A 24447-nucleotide genomic window follows, 5' to 3' on the forward strand; every position below is an offset into this window, starting at 1 on the left:
CATTCCATAATCAAAAGGCATATTGCAAAAAAGGAGTCTTTCAAATTAATGCTTGGGTATTCCTGGAGTAGTTACTTTCTAAGTGAAACTAACACTTCCTTTCAAGCTTGGATACACTTCGTGAACTTATGAAAGTAGAATTAATAAATGAAAAAGTACCTTTCCTGTGAATGCTTGAAATTGACCTACAGAATACACTTGAAATCTATTTTTTTATTGCTCTGACATTGGGGAATTCCATAGGATTAAAATATAGGGTGGTTTGACTTAGCTATAAAATATGTGTATGGTATTTGGAAGGGAGGGCAATGTGTCCGACTTATTCTAAGTTCCTTAAAGAGAATTACAACACCAAAAGATCAAGCTCAGCAGTATTCACGAACAGTCTTTACAAGTGAGGGTTGCAGTGTTCAACACAAAGGAACTTGAAATCTTTTACATATTAGTTATTCTAGGCAAGATCACTGAAATTGATGTTTTGATTCAAAGTATAAGTTACCAGATTATAATGCCATCATATCACTATCAGTTATTCAGTGTTACCCAATATTTGATTCTAGGAGGAAATTGAAAACTGGAATTATTTTTTAGCAATGTTATTATGTAGGATTTTACCTAAGCTTATAGTTACTTTTAAAAATATTTATTCATTTAACTGAGACAGAGAGAGAGAGAGAGACAGAGAGGGCGAGAGAGAGCGAGCAATCTTCCATCTGCTGGTTCACTCCCCAAATGCTTGCAATAGCCAGGGATGGGCCAAGCTGAAGCCTGGAGCTGGAAACTTAATCCAGTATTCCATGTGGACTTGGACAAGACCCCAAGTACTTGAGCCATCACCTCCTGCCTCCCAGGGTATGCATTAGCAGCAAGCTGACATTAGGAACAGGGCTGGGACTCAAACCAAGGCAGTCCAACATGGGATGCAAGTATCCCAAAGGGTGTCAACCACCAGGCCAAATACCTGCCCCCTAAGATTATAGTTTTTAGATGTCATTAGTTATTCATCTTAGCAAAATACAGGTAAATTGTTTTAATTATATCATAGTTCATGAGCTTTCTTCTCATGACTGCCTCTAAGAAACTCTAGTTTTGACTTACTGGTTTAACACAGCTCTCTAATAAGTTCTATAATGTCAGTAGTAACAAATTTACCTCCAGCAAGCATGTCTTAAAGCTCACAATGTACTTCTGTATGGATGTATGTGTTATGTATATAAGAAACATACAATAAACATTAAAATATGAAAACATTAATATTTAAATACAATTTTTAAAATTGATGTACAAAATAAGAACAACATGACTGGACATTCTTCATTGCTTTGGAGAGTCTTGGTTTAACACTTTATAAAGTGGGATCTGAGTTAGATTTTTGATTTCTTAATGTATAATACACTTTTTTGGGGAATAGTTTTAGATTTACAGGAAAATTGAGAGGATAGTACAGAGTGCCCATAATAACACAGTGTGCTAGCAAAGCACATTTGTTACAACTGATGAACCAGCATTCATACATTGCTCAAATTTCCCTTGTTTAACCCCGTGTCCTTTTCTGTTCCAGAATTCTGTCCAGATGACCACCATACCTTTCATCCTCAGCTCTCCTTAGGTTCCTCTTGGCTGGGATGGTTTCTGACTTTGTATGCTTTTGACGAGCCGGAAAGCTGTGAAGAGTGTTGGTCAAGTATTTTGTAAGATGCTCCATTTGATGGAATTGCCTGATTTTTTTTTTTTTCTAGTTGGCCCTGTGCTTGGGTTTCTGGGAGGGAAGCCACAGAGGTACTGTGTCATGTTTATCACAGCATACCAAGATACACTGTATAACCTGACATATCAGTGAGCTCAGGCCACATGGTAACACGGTGGCCCATGATCACATGTTCAGTCTCTACCATGGCCCAGGAGCAAACCAAGAGCTGTTCCAGGGCTTTGCACCAAAATCCTCAGGGTTGGTATGTGATTCACCTATACTTGAAGGTGCCTGCCAAAGATTATAAGTAACATCTAGATCTGCCACTATCACATCAAGCACTGTTGGCTGTCAGACTGCATGGCCCAAGTGGCAGAGTACTTTGTACAATAGTCTGGACTTGTTATACAGCCTTCTCTTCTATTAGGCATAACCCCGCCCTCATTTTTGGTTGTAGGAAGGGCCAGAAACAATTCACCTTAGAATTAATATCTTGATATATCCTACACTACTGCACACTTAGAAATTTCATTGAGGTAGAAGGCCCCTTAAGTTTGGTGAGACTTACTTCGTATCCTCTGACGCACAAACATCAATATATCTGGAATAATGGCTATGTCCTGCTCAAAAAGACTAATCAGCACATTCTCATCAATGGACCCATGTGGAATTCTGTGGAGGGAGAAGGTAAATGAGGCCAGATTGTAGCATGGGACTGGTGAGTTGATATTATCCCTGTAGCAGAACAAGAAGGTATAGTGCTGGTCTTGGCAGTTGAGAGTAAATTCCTTCTAGTGGGTCCTTTCCCCCTTAGGTAGAGAGGCCAAGTATTTGCTAGAGCAATAACTCCATATGCAGCACTAGGAGATGTGTTGTTTTTCCACAGTGAGGCCCTGTCAACTAGGTCAGCACATAATTGGGTTTATGAGAATCTACTGCCATTCTCCAAGACCCACCTGTGTTCAGTACCCAACTCAGTGAGTTAGACAGGAATGTGATGAGGAGCTGGCATTGTGGTGCAAGTTAAGCCACCACTTGTGACACCAGCATCCCATATCACTGTAGCTGGTTCATATCCTGGCTGCTCCACTTCTGATCCAGCTAATACAGCCTGGGAAGGCAGTGATGGCCCAAGTATGTGGACCCCTGCCAGCAACATGGGAGACCCAGATGGAATTCCTGGTTCCTGGAGTTAGCCTGGACCACCCCTGGCTGTTGTGGCCATTTATAGTGTGAACCAGCGGATGGAAGCTCTCTGTCTTCCTGTCACTCTTTCAAATAAACAGATAGTTGTGGTGGATATCATCATCTCTTCAACTTTCAAGTCCTTGACAGTGGCACTAACCTCTGCAATCCCTCTATGAATGTGGTACTGCTTTTTGTTGATTATTTTAAAGGCAGAATCAGTTTTAGAGGCTTCTGTTTTGCCATTTCTATGATGCCAGTCTTCACTCAGGTCAGGGAATCAGTGTGGAGGTTTTGCCATTTGTTAAATATGTATTCTTAATTATGCATTCAGGAAAGGGGGAGGGAACCACAGGATGGGTTCATGGTCTAATGGTTCCAATGAGAGGTGTAGTAGTCCATTTTCTGCTGCTGTTTTAACAAAACTCTTGAGGCTGGGTACTTCACAAAGAAAAGAGGTTTACATGACCTATAGTTTTGGAGATTCAAAAGCACAGAATCAGCATCTACTTGACTTTGGTAAGGGCCTTCTAGCTACATCACAGCATGGCAGATGGCATCATGGAAGGATCAGAGGCAGGAGGGAGAGATCACATGCAAACAGGAAACAGGACAGATTCAGGGGCCAAGCCTGTTGTTTTTACAACTTGCTCTCATTGGGACAAACTCATAGGAACTAGTCATCATCCTGCTAGAACTGCATTAGTCCCTTCTGAGGTCAGCACCCCCAGTGACCTACCATCATAAAGCTTCCACCACCTTACCACTGCCATACTGGAGACCAGCTGGGCAAGCAGGTGTTATATGATAAATCTTCCCGAATACTGCAAGCTCCCTAAGCCATTGGATACCTTCCTTTCCAGTAGACAGAAGCAGCCCTGGCACTTCATTTCATGGAAGCACTTTGAGCACGGCTGGAAGTCTAGTGATTAATGGAGTTTTCACTCAGCTCCTTCTCACAGTAGGCCAGTGGATCCCCACACCTATCCAGTGGTTTTCTTCATTAGACACACATAATGGGAAAAGACAAGTCAGCACCAAACATACTGTCAGAACCTTCTTTAATGCTTTGAAATAAAACGGTGAATCCAGAATCTGTGTGATGGCACGATAGGATTTTATGATCTTTTCATCTTGATCCTTATATTAGTTTCCTGGGGTTGCCATTACAAAATAATACAGTATAAATGTATTCTTCCACATTTTGGAGGCTAGAAGTCTGAAATCAGGTTGTTGGCAGTCATTTTCTTCTGAAGACAGTTTGGAGTAATCCTTGCCTCTTCTGGGCTTCTGGTTGCTCCTGGCATTGCAATGCTTTTAGCTGTAATGCTCCAATCTCTTCTTGTGCCTCCACAGGGCCTATGTTGTGTCTAGAATCAGTGTGTCCTCATGGACACCAGTCATTAGACTAAGATTTTACTCACTGATTTGAAAGAGTGAAACAGTGAGAGGGAGAGAACTCATATTTGCTAGTTTACTCCACAGATGACCTCAGTGGGCCAAGGCTGGGTCCAGGCTGAACCCAGAAGCCAGAAACTCCCTCCTGGTCTCCCATGTGGGTGACAGGGACCAAGTATTTGGACGATCTGATGCTGCCTTCCCAGGCACATTAGTAGGAAGCTAGATGGAGTGCAGAGCAGCCAGGATTCAAACCAGCACTTTGATAGGGGATACTGGCAAGCTGTGGCTTAACCTGTGGTGCCACACCACCAGCCGCCATCTTAGTTAATTGTATCTGCAAAGACCCTATTTCTAAGATGATATTGTGAGGTTCCAGATGAACATGAATTTACGCGGGGTGGGGGTGGGGCTAGGGACACTATGCAACCCACTAGAATCCCACATCTTTAAAGTGCATAAATTCAGAAATTGTTTCATATGCTCTGAATTTTTCACCATGTATATTTAGAACTTTTTCAAGTAAAATAAAAGGAAGAAACAAGCCCAGAGTTCTTTCCAAACGTTGAATGCAAACGTTTTTTCCACCCAGTTTCTCCCTTTGATGCCCCCTACAATCTAGTCTCCCAGTCTTGCCTTCTCCCACCCATTCTCTAACTGTAGAGCTCTTTCAAAATTATTTCCATGGGGTATGTGTTGTGGCACAGCCGGGTAAGCCACGGCTCGTCACGCTGGCATCCTATATCAGTATGAGTCCCGGCTGCTCCAGTTCCCTCCCAGCTTCCTGCTAATGCACCTGACAAGGCAGCTGATGATGGCCCAAATACTTGAGCCCCTGCCACTCATGTGGGAGGCCAGGATGGGGCTCCTAGCTCCCGGCTTCAAGCTGGCCCAGGGCTGGCTGTTGAGGGCATTTGGGGAGCGAACCAGCAGATGGAAGATCTTTCTTTGCCGTGCAAATACATAAATCTTTTTTTTTTTTTTTTTGACAGGCAGAGTGGACAGTGAGAGAGAGAGACAGAGAGAAAGGTCTTCCTTTGCCGTTGGTTCACCCTCCAATGGCCGCCGCGGCCGGCGCACCGCGCTGATCTAAAGGCAGGAGCCAGGTGCTTCTCCTGGTCTCCCATGGGGTGCAGGGCCCAAGGACTTGGGCCATCCTCCACTGCACTCCCGGGCCAGAGCAGAGAGCTGGCCTGGAAGAGGGGCAACCAGGACAGAATCCGGCGCCCCGACCGGGACTAGAACCCGGTGTGCCGGCGCGGCAAGGCGGAGGATTAGCCTAGTGAGCCACGGCGCCGGTTACATAAATCTTTGACCTCAAAATTTCTCAGTGAGGATCAAGCACACGCTGCTCAGTTCGCTCAACGTGGTTTCCCCGAGGTGGTCTCCAGCACTCCCCTTCCTTTCCTCTCTCTCAAGTCCTCTGCTGTGTCCCTGTTCCGCCTCTCACCACGCAGCGTCAGGGGGTCGGCTATTCCCCTCACGCCCACTACGGGCGGGGGCGCCTAGCTGGCACAGTACCCTGCGTACCCAGCCGCTTCTCACGCTTCAAGGCTACTCGGCTGCTTCCTCCCGAGATGAACTGTTTCGCCTTCGGATCTCTGACGCCTTCGCATTAGTCCTCTTCAATCAAAACTGCCAGAGGAGGAGAGCGCATCCGAGAGCAGAGGACGCTCAGCTGTGGAGCTGAACCGGCCCGCCCTTCCCACCCTCATCCGGGTCAGGACGCCAAGCCCGACGCAGGAGCCGATGCCACGGGCTGCCGGCTCGAGAACGAGCGAGGCACAACTTTCACGCTGGGAAAGTCGGGGCGGGACGTTCGGACTCGCCACTTGCACGCGCCCCGCCGTTTGAGCGGGCCCAGCGCCATGCCTCCACGCCTGCGCCGCGCGGCGACAGAGCATGCGCAGGAGTCGCACCGCGCTGCCTCTCCCAGGCCCCTCCGCTCGCTCCTGCGCATGCGCCGCGTCTCCGGCCGCCACGCCTCCGGCCGCGCCCCTCCGTTACGGGTCAAGGGCCGCGGGGCGGGCCGCAGTGACTGGCGCGGAAGCGTCCAGCGGACCCTTCGAGGCCGCCGGGGCTGCTGAGCGGCTGCTACCGGGGCCGAGAGCCCAGACTGAAGGGCTCTGGGGTCGCGCCAAGCCGGCTGAACCCTCTCGGCTTAGAAGGCCGCATGAACCGGGAGACCATGCCGCAGCCCGGAGCGTGGCCGGGCGCTAGCTGCGCCGAGACGCCGGCGAGGGACGCGGGGGCCGCGGCGCGGGAGGGCGGGAAGCCGGCGGCCAGCGGGCAGCCGCGGCTCGCGACGCGGTGCCCGGCCGAGCAGTGAGTGCGCGGGACGCGGGGCGGGCGCGGGAGCCCTTCGCTCCTCAGGCAAGGACTTTTGCCCTGTGCGGGGTCCAGACGTGTTCCCGAGGGCGCCCCTACCACCCCGTTTGACTTCGCGTTTCCAAAGTTCGGGAAAGCTCCGGAGAAGCTTGGGCAGCACCCCCGGGGCGCATTTCCTTCTGGGTCCGACCCCCACAGCGTTGCCTCCGGTCTGGCCGGGGCGGGGAGGAAGTTAGGTCGGCTCTGCCCCAGCCACGGGGACCCGAGCCGCGCGACGCGGGGCCGACTTGGAGTCTCTCCCATTCCGCTTTAGCCTCAGCTGGCCCGGCCGCATTTCCCGTTCCCCCTGAGCTAGTTAGGTCAAACAGGGGCGACCAGGGGAGGTTGGTGGTGTCTGCGCGGGACCGGGCGCGCAGGTGAACCCGGGAGAAACCTGGGTGCCTTCGGAATGCCAGAATTCAGTTCGCAGCCAGTTTGACGCTTATGTTGGTTGTCTGGAGAGTTGCACTGTAAGACGTGCTTAGGTGCGCTTTTAACGCACTTCTTCCACCCCCTCCACTTTGGCTTTCCTCGAAAGGAGCGCTTGGAGGCAGTTAGGCAGCTTCTTTGTTTTGATCACACTTGCATACTCTGATTTACTGCCCCCCCCCCCCCCCCAGCGCGATGATGGTGGTGCACTTAAGGGGTTGTTCACTTCAGTAGTTACTTACCCGGGACAGGCACGGAACAGTCTGCACGATTTAGAGCATGATGTTTCGAATTCCTGGCGTCCCGACCCCTCCCCCTAGCTTGGCAGGTATAGACCAAGGGGATCAGAAGAGGTTGTGTATTTCTGTGTTAGGGTGAGGATCCCTTTGCCAACGTATAGTTGCTGAATCTTCTGTACTTAATATCCTGATTTTTGAATAGTAGCACCTGACTTTTTTAATTGAACCCCTTGAAGAAGCCCATGTGTGAGCTGATGGGGCCTGTGGCTTCTCCAGTTTGCTCTCCATGTTAGAGAACAACTCTGATTCTGTAGTTCTGTACAGAGTTAAGTAGGGCTGGTTCTTTTTTTAAGGATTTATTTGAAAGGCAAAGTTAGAGGTAGAGGCGGGGAGGGGGGGGGGTCTTCCATCCTTCCATCCTCTGGCTCACTCCCCAAATGGCTGCAGCTGCTGGAGCTGGGTTGATTCGAAGTCAGGAGCCAGGAGCTTCTTCCGAATCTCCCAAGCAGGTACAGGAGCCCAAGGACTTGGGCCATCTCCTTCTGCTTTCCCAGGCCACAGCAGAGAGCTGGATCAGAAGTGGAGCAACTGGGACTCGAACTGGTGTTTAGGGCTGGTTCTGCTTTTGCCTTCCTCCTGCCTGATGGGGGGAACTGTCCCCACTTAGATGGCTTGCCTTCTGTTTACTGTGCCTTTGCCTGTGCCTGAGCAATTTCATGCCCCATTGAGGGTTGGAGAAAACTCCAAAATCAGTCCTAAAAGTATGCATGGTTCTGTGGCAGATGTTCTGGTGTATGTGGTTCTCCAATGTCCAAGCCCCTGGGAAAGTGGACCGTGGTGGGAAGAGTGCTCTTTGCACAGGTGCCTCTTCTGTCCACTGTCAGTAGGATTACAGACCTAAAGCTGAAAGGAATTCTACTCAGTCGTACAGATTTGTTATTTTGCACATTAGGAAAGAATTGCAAAAGAGACACTTGTCTTACATTTCCTGAAAACAGAAGGTCATCAGCTCTAATAACCAGATAATCAGCCCCCTGCAATTCAGGTGGTTTCTTTTATTTTTGTTTTCAGCACATTTGGAGAACCTGGGAGTTGTTAGCTGTTGCCTAAAAATAACATTTAATGAGCAGTTACTATGATACTTTGGGCATGTAATTCAGAAGTTCAGAGAATTTGTTTTAACAAAGCCCCATTTCCATCTATTTATGAGAACAATATTTCTTAGTAATTACACCTATAAAATCTAAAAGTAGAAATAGAATTCCTATTATTTCTAAAATTAATAGCATTCTTAAATGAGTTTGAGATTATCCAGTAAAGTTTTGTGTATATAGTTTATTACTTTGATACATTTTTACTACTGGTTGTCCTAATAAAACTTAAGTAATAAGAGTTTTGATATAAAAATGTATTGCATTAAATAACATTCTGGAAATGGGGAGTGGAAAGAACTGAGTGAGGAAAAGGAATGATGTGAAATTACAGCCTTTTTTTGTGAGTGTGAATTTCTAATCACTGTTATTTAGAGGCTATTGGGAAATTTCAGAGTTGTGTGCTGCTTAGCCAGGAAGACACTGGTAGTAGATTCCAGTGTTCCCTAATGCCTGGGTGGGAGCCTCCCTACCTCTTCCTGGCTTCCTCAGTGAAATAAGGCAAGAGGACATGATTTCTGATGACACCGACCTTCAGTTTATTTTTCTTTTTCCTGGAATGTTAGAGTTTTTGATTGATTAATTTCTTTTTCTACTTGCTTTTGTTGCCTCTATCTTGCTCCCCTTTAGGAGACATAAAAGAGGTGAGACTAATGCTCAGATGTCAACTTTGAACATTGTAGCTTAAGTTTGGGGTGTTCTAGCCCTTTTTTGTCTTTGTGAATCAGTAGTGGTTGGTTCTTGAGGCTGTTTTTCTTAGCTCTGTGATGTTTTCTCATGGGCTAGAGAAACTGTACTGCGTGTATCACATAAGCACTATATAGTGTGAAATTTAATGTATGCATGTCAATTCTTACATGGCCCCTGCACTACGTGGGAGACCCGGAGGAGGCTCTTGGCTTCAGATCAGCCCAGCTCATGTTGTGGCCATTTGGGGAGTCAACCAGTAGATGGAAGACCTCTCTTTCTCTTTCTTTCTTTTTCTCTCTCTCTTTCCCTCCCGTTTCCCCCTCCCTCCCTCCCTCCCTCTCAAATCTTAAAAAATTTTTTTTGGGGGGATTCATTGGAGCCAAGGCTTTTCTTTCTACTCAGTGTTTACACCTAGAAACAGGAAACAGAAGAAGGCTGTACATGTTTTGCAGTATCCCAGATTCCTTTTGAATACATTCAGTGGTCAGTAATTATGAATATAAATCATAGCTTAACTTTCGCAGCTGAATTACATATTTGGGATGTGACTTTGAAATGTGTGAGTGTCTTACATAATAGTCGATTGCTCTGATTCTACCAAGTTTTCTGCCATTTCACAGGGGAAAGAAGTGGGGAAAAATATAAACCACACGGATAAGCCACTTTCTAAACCTCATTATGGTCTTTTTTTTTTTTTCCCCATCAGCTCATTTGAGAGCTGTGGTTGGCTGGCATCTCCTGGACAGACGTCAAGGATAAATCAGAAGATAACTTTGGGTCCCAAAGAAATCTTGTCAGACTCGATTAGCTGACTTTTCTGGAAGTTCTCTTGTAGCTCCTGTCAGTAGTTCTTGTTCTGCCCCTTGCTTTCCCCACCCCCAACACCAGGCTCTTGTCTCCTCCTTGTCTTCAGCTCAGCTAATCCATACTGTGTTCTTTGAGGACCAAGGTTGTCCTCGGATGTGGTCATGGCCAGGCCAGAAATGCTTAGGGAATTGAGAAGAGAGACTACCCTATGGCCCTTGTTGGTTTGCCTGAGAATGGTCAGGGTTTGTATCTGGGATCCCCAGGCTGGCTGTGTTGGGGAAGATAACATCTGTAAAGCTCTCTGAAATTGAAAGCAAACTTTTTGTGTATTTATGTTTCTACACCAAGGTTCTGCTGAAAGCTTTATTTTTAAAGGGGCCAGGAACAACAAAAAAGTATTAAACTATTGTTTTTGGGTGTTACTAGGCATACTGTTGTGTTACATGTTTTCTGCCCTGCCCCTATCATCTTATAGGTGTGCTCCATAGGATAACAGCAACTTCTTCCTATCTCATTCCTGACTTTGATAAGAGTCTGCTTCAGGGTCCAGAGTTGGTGTCTAAGGGTCAGAGCTTAATGTTGAGGGTGACTGCATGCATTGTCCCCAAGATGTCTTTGGAAATCAGAGGGAGTGGCCAGTCAAGGAGAGTCCTGTTGGTGAAGGGAGTTGGAATGTTGGCCTGGGTGCTGGTACTTTCCTAAATTTGATGTGTTGTTCACGTACCTCTGCAGCTACTAACCAGTGGAGAAAAGCTAGGTTGAGTGGTCCCTGCTCTTCCTGTGTCTGTAAGGGAGGGTACCTTGGTGTCATGCTGGTTGACACTGTCTCACTAATGCTGCCTGGGATGTTAGTCTTTCAGGCCAACTTAAACATGAACTACAGAGCCCAAGTCCAGGGAGATGGATAAACTTATACTCAGTTCTTGTACACAACTCGGGGGAACCTGGTGCAAAGTTTCAAAATGGGACGTGGTTAAATGACTTCTTGTTAGTTTTCTATATATATGAGAATTTGAGAATTGATTCCTTCACCACCCCTTGCAGGTTTATCTGAATCAGAAGTTGGCTTAACAGAAAAATCTTTTTACTTCGTTGAACTCTTTTTAACTTACAACTTTTTTCCTCAGGGATAGTATAATTTTGTTTGAATATAGGGAACATTTTTAAAATTTTCAAAAATGTGTGCTGTACAGATCTTTGAGTAAATGTTGGTTATGATTTAATATGCAGGGCCATACAGCTTTCTCAGTTGGGTATTTTGCCTTAATATGAAGAATACAATATTTCATCTCTTGTTTAAGAGAAACCGGATAAATACTGTTGAATGGGAACTTGCAACTACAGACTGGAAAATAATGTCATGGTGCTAAACTAAGAATTTTCTAATTAGGAATTGTTAGCATTTTGCTTTCAAAATTTTAACAGTGTAATTGAGTTGTTCAAGACTCTGTCTTTTCTTCACCACTTTTTAGCTGTTTTCAACAAGAAAATTTGCTGTGCGATCATCTGACGCTGTAGGTATCTGTGGACACTGTCCCACCCTGACTGAACACGCATAAATATTGCCAGGTTTCTGCAACTGTTGCACAGTGATGATTTTATCTTGTTATATCCCTTTTCCTTCAGTGGTTTTACTATCTTCTGTTACCATAACAAAAAGTTTAAACCAACTTTCTGCCTGTTTCAGATTGCTGGGTTTACATATAATAATGTCACTGTTTTCAGCTAAATACTAAAAATTAAAAGCAAATTTATCGAGTGAAGTATTTTAAATTTTATTTTTCTCTTTCTGTAGTTGATTATACTTGTAGGAGGGCACTTGGAAAAATTTGTGAAAAATGTAATTTAAAAATGAGTTGGGGCTAGTGCTGTGGCACATTGGGTTAACGCTCTGGCCTGAAGCTACGGCATCCCATATGGGTGCCAGTACAAGACCTGGCTGCTTCACTTCCAATCCAGTTCTCTGCTATGGCCTGGGAAAGCAGTAGAAAATGGCCCGGGCCCCTGGGCCCCTGCACCCCTGCACCCAAGTGGGAGACCCAGAAGAAGCTCCTGGCTTCGGATCGGCACAGTTCCGGCATTGCAGCCAATTGGAGAGTGAACCATCGGATAGAAGACCTCTCTCTGCCTCTGCCTCTGCCTGTGTAACTCTGACTTTCAAATAAATAAATCTTTAAAAAAGAAAAGTATGAGTTAATGGGGCCAGTGCCATGGCATAGTAGGTAAGACCATAGCTTGCAGTGCCAGCATTCCATATGGGCTCCAGTTCAGGACCTGGCTGCTCCTCTTCCAGTCCAACTCTCTGTTATGGCCTGGGAAAGCAGTAGAAGATGGCTCAAGTGCTTGGATCCCTGCACCTGCATGGGGACCCAGAGGAAGCTCCTGACTCCTGGCTTCAGATTGGCCCAGCTCTGGCCGTTGCAGCCATTTGGGGAGTGAACCAGAGGATCTCTGCCTCTGCCTCTCTGTAACTCTGCCTCTCGAATAAATAAGTAAATCTTTAAAAAAATAAAAAAGTATGAGTTCATCTTGGTACCAAAAAGTTTTTGATGAAGAATGTTTTTCAAGAAACATGGAAAATATGGATTATGGAAAGAAAAAAAAATCATGGATTCCAAAAATACTTGCATCAAAATAGACATATTTTAAATTCCATTTTCCATTAACTTTTTGAAGTACTGTCATATTGGATGGATGAGGATTTCATTCAGGCCTGTTAAATGTCTTGCTTTCTGACTGTATTGATTGAGCTTCATTACTTAAATGTAAAAATTTTCTTTAGGGAGACACAGCTTTGGTATCATATTTAGGAGCTGTTTTACAGTTTTTGTATGTCCTTGGTGGCCATGAGAGATAGAAAATAATTCTAGTGTAATCGAGTTGTGACTCAGTTAATTTGGTTCTAGACTGCTTATTAATTTCCACTTCGTTGCTTTGGTGTATCCTGAATCATACTGCTTTTTATTTCGAATAATCTTTCTGTTTCTCTTTTTCCTTGGCATTTAGTTCTCCTGTTCGTTCTATTTCTTCTTGTTCTCATCCTGTTGACCTTCTAGGATTTTTTATTTGTGCCCGTACAGATCTTCATTCAGAGAATTTCCTCTGAGCACTGTGTTGATTGCACTTTATTTCTTAGATCAAAAAGGAAAAGAACATAAGTGGAGCCAAATGTGTATGCAGGAAAGTCACAGAATGTGCTTGAAATGTAATTAAAAAAAGGTGGGGAGAGAGAAAGAGTGGGAGGAAGCAAAGGAAAGTATGAATATGAATGAGAATGGACTTCCATCCACTGGTTGACCTGGGGACTCAGTTTCCCTTGTGGGTGGCAGAAACCCTGTTGTAGGAGCCCTCACTGATGTCCTGAGGTTTTGCTTTCTCACCAGGAAGCTGCAGTTGAGAGCCAGAGCTGGGAGTTGACCCTAGGTATTCTGATGTGTGGGACAGGGATGCCTTAACTAGCATCTTAACCATGAGGCCGACACCTGCCCCAAAGTACAATTTCAAATGACGAATATATGTATGTACTGTTAGAAATAAAAAACTGAAGAGGCTGGCACTGTGGCTTAATAGGCTAATCCTCTGCCTCCGGTGCTGGCACACCAGGTTCTAGTCCCACTCTAGGCGCTGGATTCTGTCCTGGTTGCCCCTCTTCCAGTCCAGCTCTCTGCTATGGCCTGGGAGTGCAGTGGAGGATGGCCCAAGTCCTTGGGCCCTGCACCCCCGCATGGGAGACCAGGAGAAGCTCCTGGCTTCGGATCAGCACGGTGCACTGGCCACAGCGGCCATTGGAGGGTGAATCAACAGTAAAGGAAGACCTTTCTGTCTCTCCCACTATCCACTCTGCTTGTCAAAACAAACAAACAAAAACACACACACAAAAAAAAACTGAAGGAGGAACTGCAGATCATGGAGTTCTTGTCCTGTGCTCTCTTTCTGAATATGAGAAAACTGAAGCCAAAACTGAGGAAGTAACTTGTCCAAAGGTTTCTGATTGTGATATTTTGAAAGTTACTTGCTTAAATGTTTCAGAGGATTAAAATTTCTCTTAATAATGCAAGAAAGGATTATTAGAAGAATGAACATATTTGGTCACTTTATTTTAGGTCTTTGATATATGGTCTCAGTGAATCAGGTTTGTTTGCTTTTAATTCTGGCACAGTCTTCATGGGTGATGTCACACCTTTTACTTGAAATCTTCGTCTAGTCAGAGTACAAGGAAAGTACCTTTTCCCTAACATTTGTCCCCTCATCTCCACAGCATTAAAATTCTCTGTCTCTTTCATATGTGTGTACACAAACATACACACTTCAAAAAGTTTATGGAAAATAGAATCAAAGATAATTTTTTGGTGCAAAAACATTCTGAAATTTGTAATTTTTTTTTCAAATAGTTATTTATTTGAAAGTCACAGGAGGAGAGGCAGAGAGAGAGGCCTTTCATCTGCTGGGTCACTCCTCAATTGGCCTTAACAGCCAGAGCTGTACTGCTTCGAGCCAGGAGCTTCCTCTGGGTCTCCCACACAGGTGCAGGGGCCCAAGCACTTGGGCCATCTTAGTCTGCTTTCCCAGGCCATAACAGAGAGCTGGATTGGAAGTGGAGCAGCTTGGACTCGAACCGGTGCCCACATGGGATGCTGGTACCGAAGGTGGTGGCTTTACCTGCTATGCCACAGCACCGGCCCAGTGATGATTTTCATAAACTTTTTGAAGACTCCTTGTATGAATGGAATTCAAAATATTTTTTCCCCCAATTAAACTTAGCCTTTAAAGAGTATAAAACTCCTGTCCTCTGGTATGCTTACAGCAGGCTGTGCCAGGCTGAAGCTTGGACCTGGGAGTGAATCCAGGTCTCCCACGTGGATGTCAGGGCCCCGGCCACTTTAAGCATCATCTGCTGCCTCCCAGAATGTGCATTATCAGGAAGTTGGAGTGGGAGCAGAGCTGGAACCCAGGCACTTTGATTTAGGATGCAGGCATTCTAACCAGCCGCTTAACTGCTGGGCCAATGACATGCCCTAACTTACCTTTAATTCCATTTTGTGTGAACTTTTTGAAGTATTCTCTTATATTTGGGAAGGGGAAAAAAGAGTAGGAGATGTCACCGGGCAGATATAATATTCAGCACCATACACAGAATAAGAAGTAATAAGGAGTAGTTAACTTGGTTTTTGAGTACTAATTATTTTACATGAGTCTGTTTCCATTGGTAGGTAGAGTTACAGAGAGGGAGAGACAGAGGGAAAGATCTTCCATCCACGGGTTCGCTCCCCAAATGGCCACAACAGCTGGAGCTGGACTGATCTGAAGCCAGGAGCTGCTTCTGAGTTTCCCACGTGGGTGTAGGGGCCCAAGCACTTGGGCCATCTGATGCTGCTTTCCCAGGCCATCAGCAGAGAGTTGCATCAGAAGGTGAGCAGCCAGGACGTGAATCAGCACCCAGAGGGGATGCCGGTACCACAGGCGGAGGCTTAGCCTACTACACACAACACTGGCCTCCACTGGTAGTCTTTTGAGATGAGTATTTACTGTCCTTTTTATAGATTATTAAGTTGAGACACAGAGAAACAGTTCCCTAGTAATGGTTGTGTAACTCATAAAGGCTGAAGTGAGGTGTGGTTAAGTGCTGACTGCCTAACTCCAGAGTCCCCACTGTGACCATAGAACTCTGCAGAGGGCTCCCCCGCCTCAGCTTGCTTTGGGATGTGTTCAGGCAAGAGGCAGATTGGGAGTTGAGTCATTCCGGAAGAGGGACTTGTGAAGCAAAGCACAGAGCTGTGCTGATCAGGTGTTTGCACCCAGCATGTGTAGCTCATAGGGGAATAATGGAGACCAGGCTGGGGTGGTGTGTGAGATCCAGATTTGACATGAGTTCCCCTGGCTTTGGGAACCATTGAAGGATTGCAGAGGGTACATGTTAGACTCCCCATTTCAGTGTGCCTCTGTCTCTGAGCCCCTCCTCTTTCCTTGAGCGCTGCTAGGCCATTACTAAGAGGTAGGATGGCAAGGGTATTGGGGTAGGGGTGTCTCAGGCATTCACCTAATTCCTTATTCTAGCTTGGCACCTGCAGGAGGAGCTGTTCGTTGTGTTTGGAGCCCCAGGTCCAGTGTGGGGACTGGGGGTCAGAGTGCTCCATAGGAGGAGCCAGTCCCCTTGTTTTCACTTGATGTGCTACCTATGCTCTGAAGAATTTGGTGCTTCCATTCACAGGGCCTTTCTGGGATTCTGCTGGCTTGCCTTGTGCTGATGCCTCTTCTCTAGCCCTGGGCTTCCTGTTGTGGCATTCATCATTCTGTCTGCTTTCTTTTTGAATTTTCACAGCAAAGATTGAGTGTTTCTGTTATTGTTTGTTGTCATTATGGGGTGAATCTTGAGGGGAAAAGAGAGCGTCCTCAACCAGGAGTCCAGTTCTTCAAATTATTTAATTCGTAATGGGATTTTCTTCCTTTTCTAGTACTCATTAAGGTCTTAATAGTTCTCTAAAGAAACTGGTGACTATTTAGGAAGCTCTTACACTTCCTAAAGTAACAAATCAATAGTAGTCGTAACAAAGTATGTGGTTCCATGGGCGTATATATACAGCAGACCCTGGAGGGCTGATGGAATGTGGGGTTCAAGAAGTAGGCGGGGCCTGGAGGCTTTTAGGTTGGGTGACTTGCAGTAAGTGATGAGTGAGTGCTCTGCTATCCTTGTTTATAGAGTAGCTATTGTTAGATTGGCTTTATGACATAAAGGTTGGCAATTGGCTTGCTTTCCTATATAAATATTTTTATTAGCACTGTCTCTGATCTTGAGCCTTGACAGTTGTTTCGGAAGCTTCACTGATAAGACATGCTAAGGTTGCTGGTAGATGGCTGAGGCATTAATAGATGTTACAGTTAAAGGGACATCAGAGCCAGTTGGGAAGCAAAGTGATGTAAATTGTCTCATGTAAAGCAAGAAATTCTGAAGTGAAAGTGGTGAGAGAGAAACGGCATCCAAGATACAAGACCCATATTTTATCAGGTGGTCATCATGTGATGTAAAAAGGGTTAAACTTTGAGTGTCTTATGCATTTTGTAAGCAGCTGTATATTGTGATACGACAGAAACTGTCAGTGTAACAAGTGTTTGAAAATGTCTGCTTTGGTGTGATTTCAGCGAGGAGGACATGTACCGTGCTGCAGATGAAATAGAAAAGGAGAGAGCATTGCTTATACATGAAAGAGGGGCATCAGGTATGTTTGGAATTGTTTTATTTATAGAGTTCTTACTGTTTATAGTAGAAAATGCAGTTAAATTGTTGTCTGTGTTCATAAAACACTAACATACACTTCTTAGGGAATATTCTCATGTGTATTTGTTTCATCTGTGTTGATTATTTTGTTTTGATGAAATGTTTAGTGAAGATGGTTTCCTGAGGTCTATAAAATTTTTTAAAGATATATTTGAAAGGCAGAGTTACAGAGAAGCAAAGTTACAGAGAGAGGGGTTTTCCATCTGCTGGTTTGTCCACAAATGGTAGGAGCTGGGCTGATCCGAAGCCAGGAGTCAGAAGTTTCTTCCGGGTCTCCTATGTGGGTGCAGGGGCCCAAAGACTTGGACCATCTTCTACTGCTTTCCCAGGCCATAGCAGAGAGCTGGATTGGAAGTGGAGCAGCCACAGCACCCGAACCAGGGCCCATGTGGGATATCAGCACTGCAGGTGGCAACTTTGCCCACTACGCCATAGTGCGGGTCCTGGAGTTAATAATTTTTTTTAGAAGTTTTTATTTCTGGAGTTAATAAATTTTAATGCATGTATTCTCACATTCTTTACATTCACACCATTTCTGTAACTGTGAGGATTGTTTTGTTGAATCTCTTAAAATAACCCTCTCTTAGTTCTTGGTTTTCCTGTGATCTTAGGGAAGGATTCAGATTTGGAATGTGTTTTTCACTTCAAATTGAGGTTGTAGATGCTTTTGCATGCAGATGGCCAGGTGAATCTGATGGACTAGTAAGAAAGAATGATTGCTGGATGCCTGGCACTTGTTCTTGTTTTCTGTGATTTCCCAATCAGGCTTCTCCTCTGTCAGGTCTGCTCATCTCACAATAACCAGGGCCCTTTGCTGGCTGAGGCATTATTCCTGCCGCCTTTGCTGGTCCATAGAGGTGGGGCGGGCAGGCTGCCTGTGGAGAAGTGGGTTCCTACTTCCCTGGTGGGCCTCATGTAGGAGCTGTGTGAGGACCCTCCGATTTGGGGATGCACCACAGATAATTCACAAGTGTCATTTTCTCTCTTGCATTATGTGTGTTCTACAGGTTGGCTTTGAGTCCTGGTTTCTCTTTATTTTATGATCAACAATGGCACTGTCATGTGTGTAATCAGGGGTAGATGTTTTGCAGTGGGGATTTTGGTCATTTCTGAGTCTCCTCACAAGGAATTGGTGACCTGTTGCCCTGTGGTGGTGATGCAGATGTTCTGTATAGTGGTCCTGGTGTGTTCAGGTCCCGCTGTCCCAGGCTGCCACAAAACCTCAGAGGACGCCTGGGGTCTTCCTAAGGAGAAGGTGTGGAGTCAGCTGGTGTTTGCTCTCACATTCTGCGCCTCCTCTAGGAATCAGCTATCAGTCCTAGGCCCTATTTGACTTGCCACCTGATTTTATCAGTATACTTTTAATGGAATGTATTAATTTACATAGTGTCTGTGATAACTTTCATGGCTGGTAAAGTTGAGTCATTGTCACAAAAGCCTTATGGCTCAAAAGCCCAAGTTATTGCCTATCTGGCCCATCACAGAAGACGACCGAGTTCCCTGTCCTAGTGTATACTCTGTCCAAGAGTCAGCTTTCTGGAGGTATTTCCAGTTTCCCACCTTCTGAGGGTCTGATTCTTGTCTTTGTCACCTGGTAGTGGTTAAGGACCACTTCTTGGTCATTTCAGCTCCTGTGTACCTTGTGGCTTTCAACTTTCTTATTTTGGGGCATTTAAGATGTTCTTTTGTTTACATAGTTTGCCATGAATGGAACTGTTGATAAGCTGCTTGAGGTCAACCCCTGGTCTGGTCCTTGTGTGTGGTGTGTAGCAGCTGTTTAAGCCCTCCTCCTGAAGAACCCTAGCAGACTGGGAGGTATGATGGTGGTGTGTAAGAACCCCATCTTCCCACCCCTCACTGCCCCATGTAGCCTCTGCCTCTGCATCTGGCTGTGACCCAGGCCCAGCCTCTTGGCCCACGTGAGGTGCTCCCCAGTTCATTCTGAGGTGGTGGGCCTCTTCTGCCCTACCTAGAGGGCCAGGGCTTGTCTTGGTGTGTGCAGGAATACTGCCGCAAAGAGAGCAGGATGGAGTCTTCTGTTCCTGAGAGGCCCTTCCTGAGTGGAAATGTGCTCTCTGTTCAGGCCCCTGATACTGCCTGGAGGGAAAATGTGGCCAGTATGTATCCTGGCTCTGTCCATTTGCAGTTCTTTCTGCTCTTGGCCGCTGAGTGGAAAGGCAGATACATGGGAACATGATCCTCCGCTAAGCAGTGAAAAAATATTTCTTGAATTTAAAATGGAAGGGTTTTTATGTACAGATTTGCTAAGCACCACTGGTATGTGTATATCATACCTCAGAGTCTGTTTCACATTTAAACTAATCCCGACGTGCGCCCAGTTAAATGTCTGTTATCTGGATACACATTATTTTCCCTTTCATGTAAAAGATTGATTTTCTTTCTAAAAAGATTGACAATGAGATTTTTTTTAAAGATTTTATTTGAGAGGCAGAGTTACAGAGAAGGAGAGACAGACAAAAAGGTCTTCTGTCTGCTAGTTCACCCTCCAAATGGTGGCAATGGCTGGAGATGAGCTGATCTGAAGCCAGGAGCCAGGAGCTTCTTCCAGGTCTCCCACACAGGTGCAGGAGCCCAAGCACTTGGGCCATCTTCCACTGCTTTCCCAGGCCATCAACAGAGAGCTGGATTGGAAGAGGAGCAGCTGAGACTAGAACTGGCTCCCATATGGGATGCTGGTGCTGCAGGTGGAGGCTTAGCATACTATGCCACAGTGTTTGGACGATGAGATTTTTTGAAAAATAAGCAGTTCTTGTACTTGACTTAAAAAAATTGGATTTGCTTACATTGCAAGGGGGGTTTCCATCCTTATCCCTGATTACTCTGGCTTCTTGGCTGACTGTGAGGGCTGTCAGTGCTTTCAAAGTTCTTTCAGGACACAATCTTTCTGCGTCCATATCCTAGCACCCAGCTCAATGCCTGACACATACTAGACACTCAGTAAATATTAGTTGAATTGAGTAAAACATTTTTATGTGTAGCTTCCACAGGAAAAAATGCATTGTAAGATACTTTTATATTCATATTTTAAAATCATTGCTGACACCTAGCTGTTCAGTAGTTTAACGAATCAAGATGTACATGAGAATGTGCCTCATTGTCTTCCTAAAACACACATCCAACCATAGGCATGTGTGTATATCACAAAGTCAAACACCAGACCTCATACATTACACAAAGAAAACCTGAAAGTCGTTTTAAAAATTCTAACATTTGTCTGATAATAGTTGTATTTTTAATCTTGGGGATATGTTAATAGAGCCAAATGAGGTCTATGGATCAACTAATCTGAGAACTCTGTTTCTGGTTATTACTGACAACTTGGAGCCTTTTGGGATCAGGGCAGGATATAAATACTGACAAATGTAGTTTTTTGTTGTAGCAGGATTTATTTCTTTATATACTGGATATAAAAAACTACAAGACAACAGAGATGTTTTCTCATAGTTCAGACTTTTGCATATTTTTAAAGATTTATTTGTTTGAAAGACAGAGTTAGACATGAAAGAGAGAGGTCTTCCATCTGCTAGTTCATTCCCAAATAGCCTCAACAGCCAGAGCTGGGCTGGTCCAAAGCCAGGAGCCAGAAGCTCCTTCTGGGTCTCCGATATGGGTGGTAGAGGCCCAAGGACCTGGACTAGCTTCCACTGCTTTCTCAGATGCATTAGCAGAGAGCTGGATCAGAAGTGGAGCAGCTGGGATACAAGCTAGAGCATATACAGGATGCTGGCATCACAGGCGGTGGCTTTATCCACTGCCCCATGACCTGGCCCCAGACTTTTGTATCTGCAATAGGATTAGAAAAATATTCACAGACACGTGTGTGTGAGTGCAGTTCTAGGTGCTGAGGTCAACAGCCAAGAAACCAAAGCACCCCTCCCCCCCCGAGACTTCTGTGTGGAGGTGTGTGGGGAGATGGGGAAAAAGAAGTATGTTAAGTGTTGGTCAGCATCAAGATAAACAAAAGACTATAAGAGGACAAGAGAGCAAAAGTGTGTGTGTGTTACTATGACACAGGAGCGTTGGGTGGCACTGGATCAAAGGCCTGCATGCAGGGAGGGATCAGACCTGTTGGGTGACTTGGGGACTAAGGGAAGGCTGTAGGTGGAGTTGGAGTAGAGTTAGTGCAGGGAGTGATGGCAGTGAAGGCCAGAGAGGCAGAGTAGGCCCAGTTAGAGGCGCCTTGTGTATAGTAAGAACATGGATGTAACTCTCAAGTGCAACAGAAAGCCCCTGGAGCTCTCCGAACCTAGGAGTGAGTGATGGCTGTCATCTGACTTTTTGATGGATCACCTTGCTAACTACCATGTGTACAATGGAGGATATAGTGACAAGGGGAACCAGTTGAGTGCCCACATGGCTAGCTAGGGGTAAGGTGCTGGTCTGGCCCAGGAGGCAGTAATGAATTCTAGATTTTTTGAAATGAGACAAGGTGAGGAGTAAAGAATGACCTGGGATTAAAACAGTATGGTTACTCTGATTATGCTTTGTTGACTGTTTGCTTTTCTTTTGATTCCTCAACAGAACCCAGATTAAGTGTGGCTCCTGAAATGGATATCATGGACTACTGCAAAAAAGAATGGAGGGGAAATACACAGAAAGCAACATGTATGAAAAAGGTACAACACAGAAGCACACATACAAGTATTTCAGATCTTTCAAGTAGTTTGTCATAAGTTCGAAATATGTCACTTTGTATTTTTAGACATTGCTTAAGACAACCACCATTAGACTGTGTAAATATTGGTGCTCTAATTTTAGAGATGAGGAAACAGACCCCAAAGATAAGGTACTTATTTGGAGTCACAATATTAATATAGAACCAGCATCAGTTCTTTGGTAATATATTTTCTTTGTGAAACCCATAAATAACTGTGCTGTTCAGCTGGTCATTTGTTGTCCTTTTGAAGCCACTTGAGAAGTGACTTTTGGCCTGGTGTTGTAGAAACCTCAGGGATGGGGCTGGTAGTTTCATATGTCTGTCCTCCATTCCACCCCAGGTTTGGTTACATGCCCTCCAGTCCTGGGGGCTTGGGACCCTCTTACGCTCCGAATGCACAGGGATGTAGTATGGATTCCTTCATTTCGGGTGTGTGCCAAGATCTGCCCTCTCCCAGTCCCATTGTGTGGCTGGGTGACCCTAAGGTAGTCTTGAAGGCCAGGAATATTGGGGCCTCCCATGATGTGGGCTCACTGCAGATGTTTGGGCCCATTCAGTGCTCAGCTCAGAGACCTTGGCCTACTCATACTACACAACCTGTCCAGCAGCAGACCCTCTGGGCTGTCCCAAAGAATCCAGCATTCCTTATTAGTAGGTTGAACCGTGTGGAATTGCTACTTTTTTTTTTTTTTTTTTTTTTTTTGTAAGATTTATTTACTTAAGGAGTTAGAGAGGCAGAAGCAGAGAGAGAGAGAGAGAGGTCTCCCACCCGCTGGTTCACTCCCCAGATGGCCACAATGGTTGGAGCTGCACCTGTTTAAAGCCAGGAGCTTCTTCCAGGTCTCCCATGTGGGTGTCGGGGACCAAGCACTTGGGCAGTCCTCCACTGCTTTCTCAGATCATTAGCAGGGAGCTGGATGGGAAGTGGAGTAGCCATGAGGCTTATCCTACACCATAGCACTGGCCCATTGAACTTTTTTTTAATATAAAAAATATTACTCATCTTTCACGATGCACTTCTGTTGCTCATGGGCTGACCTTAGTCAAATGTCGCTGCTACTTATAAAACTCTGAGCACAAGTGTCAGCTCTCTTCCTTGCAGGTCTGGTATATTGACTCTTTAGGAGTTAGAGAATGCAATTACAAGATGCCTGGCCCTTAGTTCCTGCCAGAGGTTGAAAACGTTTGTGTATATGAGATTGTCTGCTGAATATGCTATTTACCACTGGTAGGCTTTCCAACCTCCAGCCCTATATCCAACCAGATAACCAGAATGTCAGATGTCTGAATTGTATTATCTCATCCTCCCCAGAAATTCTTTTCAATTACTTAAAATTTTCTGACTGTAGTCTCTTCAGGGAGTCTCTTCTAATAATTGGTATTTTAAAGCCTGTGATTGAATATGAGTTGTCCAAACATTCCTTATTTTGGAACTCATGTGAAAATTATTCCTCTATGGGTTTGTTAGTTCCATAGAAGGAGGGATTTGATCCTGCAGTTGCACTGTTACTGGTGATCAGGTAATCAAAGGCATAGCATTTAGAGGAGTATCTCATCTGCACTCAGGAGATAGAGCACCTCAGATACTTGATTACATCTGTGATCTTGTTCTGTTGTAGTCCTTATTTGCCTCAATTTTCTGTTTTTGTTTTGAATATTCTTTTCGAAGTAAGTGTGCATCAATTCACATTTAATTTAAGAAGGGTTGATTCAACTCTGAAATAGCATGAGTGATTGATGCATTTGCAAAGGTACAGTTGCAGTTGAATTTGCTGTTACGAATTCTTGGCATGATTGGGATCCACTGAAAGGAAGAGATATGTATATTAGGTGTGACACAGGGTGAGCCTTTACATGTTGCAGTAGTTGTACAAAATCAGCTCTCAAACTTCTGTTGAAAAGAGGTACTGTTATATTCACTTAGGACATTACCCTGTGACTTGAAGACCCTAATACTTGGACACGCAGGATGAGGTGGTCTGTGTCGTGCCCACTCCATGATGAAATGCTTCTTTGTGCAGGGGAAGAAATAGGATTTTGGGATATGTGATAGGCTGACTGAAGCCAGGCTTGGGGTCTGTGAAGTCAGTCTTATTGACTGGAGAACTCAGCATCACACTTGCCTGTGGACCACAGTCACTAGGGTTGAATGGTGTCCTTTTAGGGGTGTACTTCAAAGAGGTCCATTTGATTGGCTGTTTTGAGTGACTAAGCCTGCCACTGAACAATTTCATTTCCTGATTTTTATTTCTAGATGGCAAGATTGACACTTCAATCTGCTTTTTCAAAAGGTCTAACAGGAGTGGATGTTTAGCCTAGTGGGTTAAGATGCTTGTGTCCCATATCAGAGTGCCTGGGCTCCAGCTTCTTGACAACACAGACCCTGGGAGGCAGTGGTGATCAAATAATTGGATTCCTTCCAACCTCCTAGGAGATTTGGATTGTGCTCCTGAGTCTGTTTGAGGCCCTGCCCTGGCGGTTTGTGGGCATTTGGGAAGTAAACCAGTGTAAAGGATATCTGTGTGTCTTTCTCCATCATT

At 45.2% G+C, this 24447-nt stretch overlaps 1 protein-coding gene and 1 long non-coding RNA gene across 10 annotated transcripts in view; one reads left to right on the forward strand and one right to left on the reverse strand.

Annotated features, from left to right (window-relative positions):
* Positions 1-1238: 1238 nt before the first annotated feature.
* Positions 1239-5943, reverse strand: LOC108177276 (uncharacterized). Of its 2 annotated transcripts, XR_001794098.4 has the most exons (3): positions 5804-5943; positions 2259-2362; positions 1239-1664 (listed from the first exon to the last, which is right to left on the reverse strand). It is a non-coding gene; the product is annotated as an uncharacterized LOC108177276 (long non-coding RNA). The 2 variants fall into 2 exon arrangements; XR_016220100.1 differs by having other exon boundaries at positions 1239-2362.
* A 349-nt stretch (positions 5944-6292) lies between these two features.
* OTULIN (OTU deubiquitinase with linear linkage specificity) overlaps positions 6293-24447 on the forward strand; it is a 40247-nt gene continuing 22092 nt past the window's right edge. For 5 of the 8 annotated variants that reach the window (XR_016220097.1, XR_016220098.1, XM_051853560.3 and 2 more), the window contains exons 1-3: positions 6293-6598; positions 17094-17170; positions 21772-21866. Coding sequence is in view for 6 of the 8 variants with exons in the window: in XM_051853560.3 (XP_051709520.1) it covers positions 6447-6598; positions 17094-17170; positions 21772-21866 (324 nt within the window). In the remaining 2 variants the exon portion in view is untranslated. Of the gene's footprint in view, positions 6599-15166; positions 15366-17093; positions 17171-21771; positions 21867-24447 lie in introns of all 8 variants that reach the window. The other 3 variants (XM_089312629.1, XM_089312631.1, XM_051853562.3) reach the window with 2 other exon arrangements.

Source organism: Oryctolagus cuniculus, chromosome 14 (genome assembly GCF_051225735.1).
Source record: "Oryctolagus cuniculus isolate XC-2025 breed Fujian yellow rabbit chromosome 14, ASM5122573v1, whole genome shotgun sequence".
Taxonomy (NCBI): Eukaryota; Metazoa; Chordata; class Mammalia; order Lagomorpha; family Leporidae; genus Oryctolagus; species Oryctolagus cuniculus.